This window comes from Podarcis cretensis, assembly GCF_951804945.1.
Source record: "Podarcis cretensis genome assembly, chromosome: 12".
Taxonomy (NCBI): Eukaryota; Metazoa; Chordata; class Lepidosauria; order Squamata; family Lacertidae; genus Podarcis; species Podarcis cretensis.
This window is the reverse complement of record NC_137181.1, coordinates 44,504,564-44,516,448: the sequence shown is the minus strand read 5'-3', so window position 1 is coordinate 44,516,448 and position 11,885 is coordinate 44,504,564. Positions and strand designations below refer to the sequence as shown.

The following is an 11,885-nucleotide window of genomic DNA, read 5'->3' as shown; positions in this document are numbered from 1 at the left end:
CAGCAATAACGGACAGTTGTGCGTAGCAGCTTCAAAGGGACTACAAAACAGTGCTGATAAATTAAAAACAACTCAAGATGCACTAATGGCAGATTTGCACATCACACTCAAAGCACATTCAAAGGATATGGCGCCTCCGTCCAAAATCTGTGAAACTGCAGTTTTCTCCTCACAGAACTACAATTCCTAGATCCCTTAACAAAGTTCCCATGATTCTTTGGGGGGAAGCCATGTGCTTTTAATGTGTGTTGAATGTCCTTTAAATGTACGGTGTGGCTCTGCTCTAAAACAGAACACAACTCTGAGTGTGCAGACAATGGGGCAGGTAACAGCTGCCCTAGAAGAACAAGGAAGCTGTGTGTAGAGTAAAAAAAGAAAAGAAAGGAAATAATAGTAAGGTTAAATCAGTCAGCTCTATTTATCCTTCCCACCTAAACCCAAGGAAGCTGCTTCAGTGCTAAACTGGTGTCTGTCATCTGTAATGGATTGGATGAGGGGGAACAAATTGAAACCTAATCCAGACAAGACAGATGTGCTTTTGGTCAGCTGGAAGGCGGAATAGGGATTCAGCCTGTGTTGGATGGGATAACACTCCCCCTGAAGACACAGGTTTGCATTTTGGCCTTGTTCCTGGACTCAGCCCTGAACATGGATGCCCAAGTCTCTGCAGTGGCCAGGAGTGTATCTGCACAATTTAAGCTACTGCAACTGTTGAGCCTGTTCCTTGAGGGGTCTGATTTGGCCACAGTGACGCACACCTTAGTTACATCCCTGTGTACTGTGGCACGCTCTATGCGGGGCTGCCTTTGAAAAGTACTCAGAAATTTCAATTGGCTCAAAGAACCGCAGCCAGATTGTTGACCAGGAGCAGACAGCTCCCTTGCTACAGCAGCTCCATTGGCTACCCATCTGTTTTCGGGCACAATTCAAAGTGCTGGTTATGAGCTATAAAGCCCTACACAGCTTAGATCCAAACTATCTGAAAGACTGTATTCCCTTATATGAACCTGCCCAGGTTCTGAGATCTTCAGCGGAGGTCCTTTTCTGAGTTTCGCCAGGGCCTTCCTGGTGGCTGCTCCCAGACTTTGGGACTCCCTCCCTAGAGAAGCTAGATTGGCTCCCTCTTTGCTGTCCTTCTGCCAGCAGGTGAAAATGTTCTTGTTCAAAGAGGCTTTGGGGAACTGACTGTTTTTAATGAAAGGGTGGGCACTGAGCTGATTTCATTGTTGGTATGGTTTCAATAGACTTAATATATCTTTCTCAATTCCCTGTTTTTAAAATGGGAATAAAAGACAGGCCCTCCTTCTCTCACACACACACATAGGTAAAGGTAAAGGGACCCCTGACCATTAGGTCCAGTCGTGACCGACTCAGGGGTTGCGGCACTCATCTCGCGAACCACAGCAGCGCACGGAAATGCTGTTTACCTTCCTGCCAGAGCGGTACCTATTTATCTACTTGCACTTTGACATGCTTTCGAACTGCTAGGTTGGCAGGAGCAGGGACTGAGCAACGGGAGCTCACCCTGTCGCGGGGATTTGAACCGCCAACCTTCTGATCGGCAAGTCCTAGGCTCTGTGGTTTAACCCACAGTGCCACCTGCATCCCTACACAATGCATAATTGTTTTTGTCCTATTAACCGGCTCCACTTCAAAATGTTTCCTCTGAATTATGATGTGTTCCCGATTCACATTCGATGAACGCCGTCAACTTACTTTGACTGTTGGTAGGAATACGTGGGTGCATGTTCACTGGACGTTTCCACAGCCATCTGTTGTTGCTGACCACTGGCTTCCTGTGATGAAGAAGCTACTGTCTGTGGAGAGGTATCGGCGACAACACCCTGAGGAGATGAACAGGAGCACATTACTGCCTGGAATAACACCAGCAACATACAGGAGAAAAGAGGTGGTATATAATCTCACCAGCTTCATTATTTCTTTCCAGGTGCATCATTGCATTATTTTGTGGAGTGTCAGGGGTAACAGAAGTGGCATGCTGGTAGGACACAAAGGCTACACATTTAATAGAGAGGCATGCCACGACTGCAGCTTTGCACCGAAGACCTGCAGAAAGATCTTCCATTACAAATGCAGTGTTTGAAATCCACACTCTCCAGACTATTCTGCTTTGTCACATATGCATGGCTGGTCTGATTTGGATCACACTCAGAGCGATTTAATATTTGACCCAATGAGGATGTTCCCTTTTTCGTTGCCGTGAGATCGGAATCCAGACCCACCAGACAGGCACGTCGGGTTTGCGACACACAAAAAGTGCACTTTCTGTATCATGCTTTGGACAACAATGCAAGGGCTTTTTGGATCGTTTTTAAAAGGTAATTTCTGCATAGGTAATGGAAAGATGAAACACGACAGCATTATGAAGTGATTTGCTGTGGCTTGTAAAATTAGAATTTGATGGAAAGTATTTTTTGCGGGAATAGGTTTTTGCTATTTTGAAAAACATTTAAAGAAAACGTTTAAAAAATAGTTCTCAGAAGCATTTCTGGTTTAATTTGTGATTTGGTGAAGGCATATTACTGATTTAAAATAGCTTTGTTATTGCGCTTCCACATGCATAACTTGTAGCAATAGGTCTAAAAATCTCAAATTCATTCTTTCTTGAATCCTATGTGACTAAGAAGATTATTATTTTTCTGCTGAAGAGGTAGCCAATTAACGCTCAGAGTTCCAAATTCAGAATTATCATCATTATTTTTTCAAAAATATATTCCAAGGTGTTAGTTTATAAAGGTTTATGAAGAGTGTTCAAACAGAATGTAAGGATTAAAGTTGACAGCAAAACATGATAGAGAGTGAAAAACCACTGTACTGCAAAGCTTTCAAAAGAATGGATAAAACAGTTGTGAGGTGATCACTGGGGAGAACGGCTATTTGCAGGCAACACAGTGTAGAAGTCTCTTATGCAGAGCCCAAATATTTATAGCAGAGGCGTGCCAATGCGGCTTCTTGGGGGTAAAGCATCTTCAGCTATCCAAGGAGTGACAGCTGTAAACGAGGCATAGTTCAAGACACCATCACTGAGTCCATGCTGTGCCCATCACATATATATATATATAACTGGGTGAAAAGTAGGCTATGATAAAAATGTGAAGAACCAAAAAGAAACACATGGATTTAAGAGTGAACACCACCTTTCTTCTCCCTTCAAGGGTCCCCATTTTTCCTTATTGTTTGTTTGTTTGTTTGTCCAGAAGGCCTTATGAAGATGAACAGCAGCAGAAGTCAGCTCTTCCGGGTAGCTCGTGGTCCACAGTGCCGAGCAAATACTTACTCATTAGACTGTCAGCAGCAGGACTCGGCCCCAAGGAGGGAGGGAGCAAATCCTTCATCAAGGATGAAAAAGCACTCAGTCAGTGCAGCAGCCCCCAGTTCTGCATATATACAAGAGGAAGGTTTCCTTTGCTCAGTCACGATTTCTGGTGGGTCTCAAGGGCTTTCAGAAATCAGCTATGGCCTTATACTAAGGAGAGCATCAAACCTCCCGTTTTTTGCAGTCTTCTTTTCTTGAACCTCTTTTGTGTTTGTGGTCTGACGTCTCGTTTTTGTTACCTGTTCCTGTTGCCACCTCCCCCCCCCCCCCATGAAGACTGAACTACCCAACAGAAGGTTCCATTTCATCTTCGGTGAAAACTAAAACCAAACCTGCGTATTTCTCTAAGGGGAGCTACACCGTACAAGCAGGTGGTCCCATCCTTAAAAACAGTTAAAAAGATGCTTCCCCAAAGAGGTGAAACAAGGTGAAAACACAAGCAAAGTGGACTTACTTCAAGAGGGACAGCTGTTGGAGGCACAGGAGTATACTGGGGGATGTACGTCCCTTGCATAGGAGCAGCAGCCGTCATATACTAGAACGAGGCAAATGCAAAATTACTGTAGAAACGTTCATTGTACTGTACCCAATTATTTTCAGCAAGCAGCATCACATAACCTTGGGGCTTCTAGTCTACTGTGTAGTTCCAATGTGACAGATGAAGTGTGGGTTACAGTGATGGATTTACATATAAGCTAAACAAGCTATAGCTTAGGGCCCCACTCTCTTGGGGGGGGCCCAAAAAAATTAAAGGGGAGGGAACTAGATGTACATGTATTAATTGTATTTCAGTTCAACATTTACTTTGATAAAATACATATTTTGTTATGTGCAAATGGCTTTAGATACCTATTAGGTCCATAAATTACCATATATTCAACACAAAAAACAGCAACAATTTGTTAACAAAGGACAGCTGGACAGATAAAGGGCCCGATTACCTTTAGTAGCTTAGGGCCTCATCAAACCTAAATCCGGCCCTGGTAGGTTGCTAAAGCATTCAAATTCTAAACGAATTCAGTCCAACTAGCTAATCCACGGAAAAGTCATTTACCTTCTCACTGTAGCAGTACCTAATTATCTACTAGCACTGGCATGCGTTCGAACTGCTAGGTTGGCAGGAGCTGGGACAGAGCAATGGGAGTTTACTCCGTCGCGGGGATTTGAACTGCCGACCTTCTGATCGGCAAGCCCAAGAGGCTCAGTGGTTTAGACCACAGTGCCACCCGCATCCCAGTGTGATCCCCTCCCCTCTGGTGGCCACTATTAAGCCCAGAAGGGACGCTACCATTGGTGCTTAGTAAAACGTTTCTCCTTGGCCTGATGGCAGCCTGTGGCAGGTGATTTTTGTCAGGACTGTGGTGGTTGTGGAGGGAAAGAATTAATTCACAGCACTGTGCTTCACAGAAGCAAAAAAAGTCACACACAGCCTTGCCAACTGCTATACATTAAAAAAGAGAGAAGAAGATGTAGGAATTTAGCATCATGCCTATTTTGGCCCAGAGAAAGCTAAGCATTCATGTTTGATAAAGTGCTAGCACAGCATAGCATGCATTTGGTCTTTAAACCCTGAAGGTTATTTCCCACCTGACCCCTGTACGCATTAAAAATGGAGGAAACTAACACCCCTTAGGAGTAGTACAAGTCAAGCCTTTGTGATTCCTCCTCAGTAAGTAACTTGGAGATTCCAACTTGGTGCCACACATTCCCAAACCTTTTTTACTTTGCAGGAAAAGTCACCAAACTGACATTCATGTAATTGATCGCCACCTTCATCCAGTCTACCTTACAGCTATTTAAAATGAGAACAATTAAGTGTCTAGAGACCTGGAAAGAAAGGGGGTATAGCAGGGAACGCCAAAGAAAGAAAAGGAACAGATGTCTCAGAGCTTCCCCTTCTATAGCTGAGACCGCTAACTTGATTTCCTTCTACGCATGAATTGTTTTTAATTTCCAGGAAGTCGTCTTAGCTATCAACATTAGAAATCCTCCTGAAAAGCTCTTGCCCTCAAGTGCTATAGAAACATCCTTAATTATGAGTGTTTTTCTGACACTCTTACAGCATTATTCCCTTCCTGTATTGCTTGTAGAGGAATTTGGCTGAAGGCAACAAATTACTCAAATCCTTCAATGTCCTATCAATATTAAGTCGTCACATTGCTTTGTTTTGCCACTCTCTCGCTCACTGACAAAAATACTCATCCACGTCAGCAAGACACCTCCAACACCTGTTATCTTCAGAGAGGCACAGAATATCCAAATGTTCCCTAAATGTGGCTTGGTGGGTCTTAAAATGATTAAAATATGGACCAGTTTTACCTGCTGAAATAGGAAAAGCTAAACACCTTTTTTACAAAACGTGCCTTAAAACATCTCTTTTCAAATGAGCCTTGAATTCTTGCACCTACACCAACACCGTGAGGTAGAAAAAGAGTCACAGTGGAGGGAAGCAAAGAAAACACGAATATTTTGATACTGAAATCCATGCAGGCAATAATATCCTGATTTTGATGGAAGTTCTGTCTGCAAAGGGGGGCAGCCTCTTGCTGTCATGGTGCAGCCTAAGGGTCAAGGAAGGATTGTGCTGGTCTGGGAGGTGGCCCTTTTCATGACAGACCTGGAGAAATCTCAAAGTTATCCAGTGTTCGTGTCAGCCTTCAGAAGAGCTGAAGTGAGAAGCAGCAATGGACCAGATGAGACCCATTCCTACTTTCATTTAGTGCACACTATGGGGGGCAGGTGGTGCAAATTGTTCAGAAACACCATGCTGCTGCCCTGAACTTTCACGAGGTGCAATTTTCATAGCAACAACAGGTGTCTTTTCCAAGGAGGAGCCGCCCATTGTTTTGTGGGATTTGCAGCCACTGCTCCCCGTCTCCTGTTGCTCAGGCACCATATATTCTTAAAAGGGCTTCTTCACTGCATAAAAGGTAAAGGCAAAGGGACCCCTGACCATTAGGTCCAGTCGTGACCGACTCTGGGGTTTGTGGCGCTCATCTTGCTTTATTGGCCGAGGGAGCCGACATACAGCTTCCGGGTCATGCGGCCAGCATGACTAAGCCACTTCTTGCGAACCAGAGCAATGCACGGAAATGCTGTTTACCTTCCCACCGCAGTGGTACCTATTTATCTACTTGCACTTTGATGTGCTTTCGAACTGCTAGGTTGGCAGGAGCAGGGACCAAGCAACGGGAGCTCACCCCGTTGCGGGGATTCGAACCACCAACCTTCTGATCAGCAAGTCCTAGGCTCTGTGGTTTAACCCACAGCGCCACCCGCATCATAATCCTAGTCAATTGGGTAACGCAGAATTCAGCATCAGATATGGTGGCCAGGGTTCTGGGGACAGCTCACACCACAGAATCTTGGAGGTCATCCTATGCATTCTGACACCAAATATATTTCTACATGCCACAAGTAATGGAGCTCTCAAGAAAACTAGTACATGAAGATGTTCTACTTGAATCCCACAGGGTGACACTCTAGCTACATTACAAGACACATCTGTTTTTGCCAAGGAAAATATTCAGCCTAGACTTTCTCCCTGAGGGAGGTACTATAGTTCTCACACAATTACTCCACTCTACTCCTATGGGCGGGACGCGGGTGGTGCTGTGGGTAAAAGCCTCAGCGCCTAGGGCTTGCCGATCGAAAGGTCGGCGGTTCGAATCCTCGCCGCGGCGGGGTGCACTCCCGCTGCTCGGTCCCAGCGCCTGCCAACCTAGCAGTTCGAAAGCACCCCCGGGGGCAAGTAGATAAATAGGGACCGCTTACTAGCGGGAAGGTAAACGGTGTTTCCGTGTGCAGCTCTGGCTCGCCAGAGCAGCAATGTCACGCTGGCCACATGACCCGAAAGTGTCTCCGGACAGCGCTGGCCCCCGGCCTCTTGAGTGAGATGGGTGCACAACCCCAGAGTCTGTCAAGACTGGCCCGTACGGGCAGGGGTACCTTTACCTTTACCTTTACTCCTATGGGCAGATTCAGGAATGATGAGAATGAAAACACCCATGACTTGAAATATAATGTGAGATGCAGACCTACATTATTGGTTCTAGGAACTCTGTATATATTGGGCAGATTACTGGGAATTAGCCTTACTTGACTAATGGTGCTTGCCCATTATACTTTGTCACAAGTATGTGCTTCATTGATTTATTATATTTTAAATACCACGTTTTCCTCCAAGGAGCTTAGAGTAGTGTACATTCTCCCCCCCCCCTTCTGCCCCCCATTTTGTCATCACAACAATCCTGTGAAGTAGGTTGGACTAAGAGACAGTGACTGGCCCAAGAACACCCAATAAGCTTTATAGTGAGTGGGGATTTGAACCCTGGTCTCCTAGGCCATAGTGCAATACTCTCTACCTATGACACCACACCTGCTCTGCAAAATTCGTGGATTAAAAGCACAATCGATTTATGGCTGCTTCCTATGACGGCTGCACTATGAAAACATTACCAATTAAAGCAGACATTTTGTTGGTGAGAAGTACTTTAAATGCACAAGGTGGTTCATAAATACATACTTATCCAATACAGGATGTGATCCTATACTTATAGGAAATACCCACTAATTGCTAACAGCTTTGTTTAGTGAGACCTCTGTACTGAATTTATTAGAAAATGAAGCTTTCTCTAGATTAGGGATAGAAAAAACAGATGCAACAAAATGAATAAGGTCAAACAGATTAAAATAAAATTTGAAATCAAGAAGGGAAGCACACCTGTGAATTTACTGAGGGTTTATATCATCTCCTGTTTTGCTCACTCACATTTTATCTAAGGCAGGAGAAAGGCCTGCAAAGGGGTACAAAATGTTGTATTGGACAACATTTCTCGTTTGGACTGTGCTCCTCCCATTAAATCCTGCTGTGCCACAAAGACCAGCAAATTCCACAACACTCAGTGCATCCTCCCCGCTGGAAGCAACCTTCCAGGCCAATGTGTTGAGTGCTTAGTCAGAAGAAAGTTTGAGTCCCAAGAGATTTAGTCCTTTCCTGGCTGATGGCCTGGCAGTGGAAGCTCTGACCAGTGAATTGTCTCACTAGTCTCTATTGGAGGGATGCACCATGCTGTCTTAGTGCTGAGCACCACTTTGCAGAATCCAGGTGATTCACCACTTAGCACTCAAACACTTTTAAATTGCATCAAGCCATTGCCCCAGAACACTTTATCTGTTATAGCTTTATATGCATGCTCAGTATTTGTTTTCTGGAATTAGGTTACAAATTGCTTTTGAAAGGGCGAGCAGAAGAAAGAATGGGGAAAGTTCATAATTTATTTAGGAGACCACTGTAAGCAGATGAAAACATTAGCAGGATTTTAATCCCACTTGTAATGTAACAGATATTATGGACAATCTGGATAGATACAAAACATAGACTATGAAATAACAGGCAGTTGGATATGATCATAGGACCCAAGTAGTGGACTGGGGGGGCGGGGAGGTCACGAGATTCAGAGAAATCTCATTTTATGGATATGTATTTGGCACTATAACTAATCAAATAAAAATGTTTTTTTTAATGAAAGTGCAAGCAGAAGCTGGTGTGCTTGTTGTGAAAGAGGCAGCTATCTAAGATTGGTAACCACCACAAAGAACTGTGATTAATCCTCAGCATTTTAATTAATGCTCCACGGAGAATCTAATTTACATGTAGACACAATTTCTGCACACCCAGAGTAACTTTTATCCTCACGCAGACCACAGGTGTGAGAAAAATCACTGTCTGAAGACACAGAGCCCCAGAGTGGGGCAGTTTCACAGTTAATTGTTTCCTTATGCATCTTGCCTTGCACATCTAATAATAATAATAATAATAATAATAATAATAATAATAATACTTTATTATTTATACCCCATCCATCTGGCAGGGTTTCCCCAGCCACTCTGATTGTACTAACACATACAGATCATAGGTGTCAACCTTCCCTTTTTTGGCGGGAAATTCCCTTATTCCAGCGCCGTTTCCCGCTGCTATCCCGGATTGTTAGATATTCCGTAGACTGTCCCCAGGACAGGTGAAGCTGCTGATCCCTTATTTTCAAATCTGAAAGTTGACAGCTATGATACAGATATGTGCGTGTTTCCTTCTTCAGGTGGCCCTCTGGAGTGCAATCAATCGCACTTTGAGGAGGCATTAACGTATTTGGGAGTGGGAGGGAATAGAATGCCACTGAAGTATTTTTCTACAAAACCAACATTTTATCCGGGAAAAAGTTTCAGCACCAATTTGCCCACCTAGCCAGCTCATAAAGACAGCCATTTAATGCAGCTGACTGCATCGGCCCCTTCTACTGCCCTCCTCAATCTAAAGGCAAACATCAATGCTGGGAATTTTAATGTAAAGAAGCATTTAATGAAATCAGCGCTGGGGGAAAGAAAGCAATCCACTTCTATGGGAAAGGAATTAATCACGTCTTGTCTCCACATTGAAATTTCAGTGCACTGATCGTAAATAATTTCAGACAGACTGAAAGAGACACACAACTTCTGGTAAATGTTTGATGGGAAAGGAAGTGAGCAATGGCTGCTCTGGCTAAAGTTTCATTCAGTATAGAAATATATTCAGAGCAAAGCAAAGAGGGAGGAAAGGTTGCAGGAAAGAAGAGACAGAAAACAGCAAGATGCAGTGATGAAAAAGAAATGGTTTCAAGATTCATACATTCCCACTCCCCCCGTTCTGAATGTTCCTCATGTCACATAATTCTCCCTAAAGCCATTAAACACAGCAATCCTATGTATGTTAACTCAACAAGTGCTATTATGTTCAAAGGAGATTACTCTCAAGTAAGTGTGCACTGGGTTTCAACCACTGAAGAGCAAATTACCGTATTTTTTTTTGCTCTATAAGACTCACTTTTTCCCTCCTAAAAAGTAAGGGGAAATGTGTGTGCGAATGCACACTGTGGAGCGAATGCAGGCTGTGCAGCTTTCACTGCGTAGCAATCCCTCTTGCTGTTCTGGCTTCTGAGATTCAGAATATTTTTTTTCTTGTTTTCCTCCTCCAAAAACTAGGTGCGTCTTGTGGTCTGGTGCATCTTATAGAGCGAAAAATATGGTATATACCTGTCAGGTAATTGTGATGACTTAAGTCTGAAAATGTTTGCTCACTATGTACAATGGGTGGCAGTCTTTCTCCAATGCTCCCCCATCGCTTATTTAGTTGGAAATCATTTAAAGTAAACTGATTCCATGTTGGCTGGCATATTGCAATTTCTTTTTTCCGCGAGTTTTTATTAAAAGGGCTTATTTCTAGTGGATTTGTTAAGGTGCCTTTCCATTTTGCTAATGAGAAAGCTGAAGGCCATTACCTGTTCTGATTAAGATCTTACTGGGAAGAAATGTGATGTGTACATTATGAGGACATACATAAAGGAAATATGTAGCATATCCAATCAATCAGCGGAGAGGCTGACAAAAGGGGGGGAAATCATATTCTCGTTCTGTGAATAATACTGATGGAAAATGTTGGGAGGATGGAAAAAGAAAATGCATTTGAAAGGACTCGTGGGCATCAACTAAAATTATATTGGTATGATGATCAAGGTTATTATTTGGGGAAAATGTAATTAACAAAATGAAAAATGAAAGTAACAATTGTCATATTTTAAAGCTTAGTGACACCTTTCATCCAGAGCATATGCAATAGTGATGTCTGCCAGAAATTCTAAATAATTCTATATAATTGAAGATGGATCTGTGAGACTCTTGTTTTAAAGTCTATAAAGAAGACGGGGCTTTCATGAAGAAATTTGCTTTCAATTAGGAAGGCTTGACTAAGTCTTAGTGTGGGGAACAACCAAGCAGCTTAAAACACCACGTAAAACACAACAAGAAATGGTTCTGTGGTCTCTCTGTCTTTCTGAACCTGCATAAAAGGCTTCAGCTGACATAGAGGAAGATTCTGTGGCCCACTGATCGGTTAATCTTCCAGGATAACCAAGAGGGGAAATAGTACCACAGAGAGCTCTTCAGACAATGCAGGCAGACAGATATGCAGGCAGACAGAATGGATGATCCAGCAGAGCTTTTCCATCTTTACCACCTCCAACTATAATCTTTGCCACGATGCAGGATCTTTTGGAGACTGAAAATGGTTTCGAAATGAGAACCGTCTGAATATATTTCAAGGCAGAGCCTGAGCCCACCATAGGATATGCACTGCAAAATGGGAGCTGGGGGTGGGGGTGGGCTTGATCTGCTGCTCAGTGTCTACACACCAGCAACACTGACAAATCATGCAGAACAGCACACAGCTAAATTTTCTTAGTTAACCTGAGACGTGCTCCAGGCTTGCGTCTTATTGTTGACAGAAGACAAACTCTTTATCTACTTTCTGCACACATGCACACTTCAACAAAGCTCTATCATGCCCTCCCTCTATTCACCCTTTCTCTAAAGTATAGTTCACATATATGACATCAGGGCAGGTAAAAATGTGGTTTGCACCACCCACCAACTGATCAGTGGCACCTGCAACGCCCACAGCATGCCCACCTGACAAACACAGCCCACAGGGTGAGGGAGAGAGAAGGTTCTGGCCTGC

At 43.6% G+C, this 11,885-nt stretch overlaps 1 protein-coding gene and 1 long non-coding RNA gene across 9 annotated transcripts in view; one reads left to right on the top strand and one right to left on the bottom strand.

Moving 5' to 3' along the window:
* Window positions 1-11,885, bottom strand: part of RBMS3 (RNA binding motif single stranded interacting protein 3) — a gene marked incomplete at its 3' end in the record, with an annotated part of 775,525 nt that overhangs the window by 9,664 nt on the left and 753,976 nt on the right. For 6 of the 8 annotated variants that reach the window (XM_079947347.1, XM_079947348.1, XM_079947351.1 and 3 more), the window contains 2 exons: window positions 3,792-3,872; window positions 1,717-1,844 (listed from right to left, as the gene is read on the bottom strand). In XM_079947347.1, coding sequence (XP_079803473.1) covers window positions 1,717-1,844; window positions 3,792-3,872 — 209 coding nt within the window. Of the gene's footprint in view, window positions 1-1,712; window positions 1,845-3,791; window positions 3,873-11,885 lie in introns of those variants that run through there. The other 2 variants (XM_079947349.1, XM_079947354.1) reach the window with 1 other exon arrangement.
* The window catches only part of LOC307199594, a 660,078-nt gene continuing 658,492 nt past the window's right edge, over window positions 10,300-11,885 (top strand). Inside the window, exon 1 of the long non-coding RNA XR_013832093.1 lies at window positions 10,300-10,412. This is a non-coding gene — a long non-coding RNA (uncharacterized lncRNA). The remainder of the gene's footprint in view (window positions 10,413-11,885) is intronic.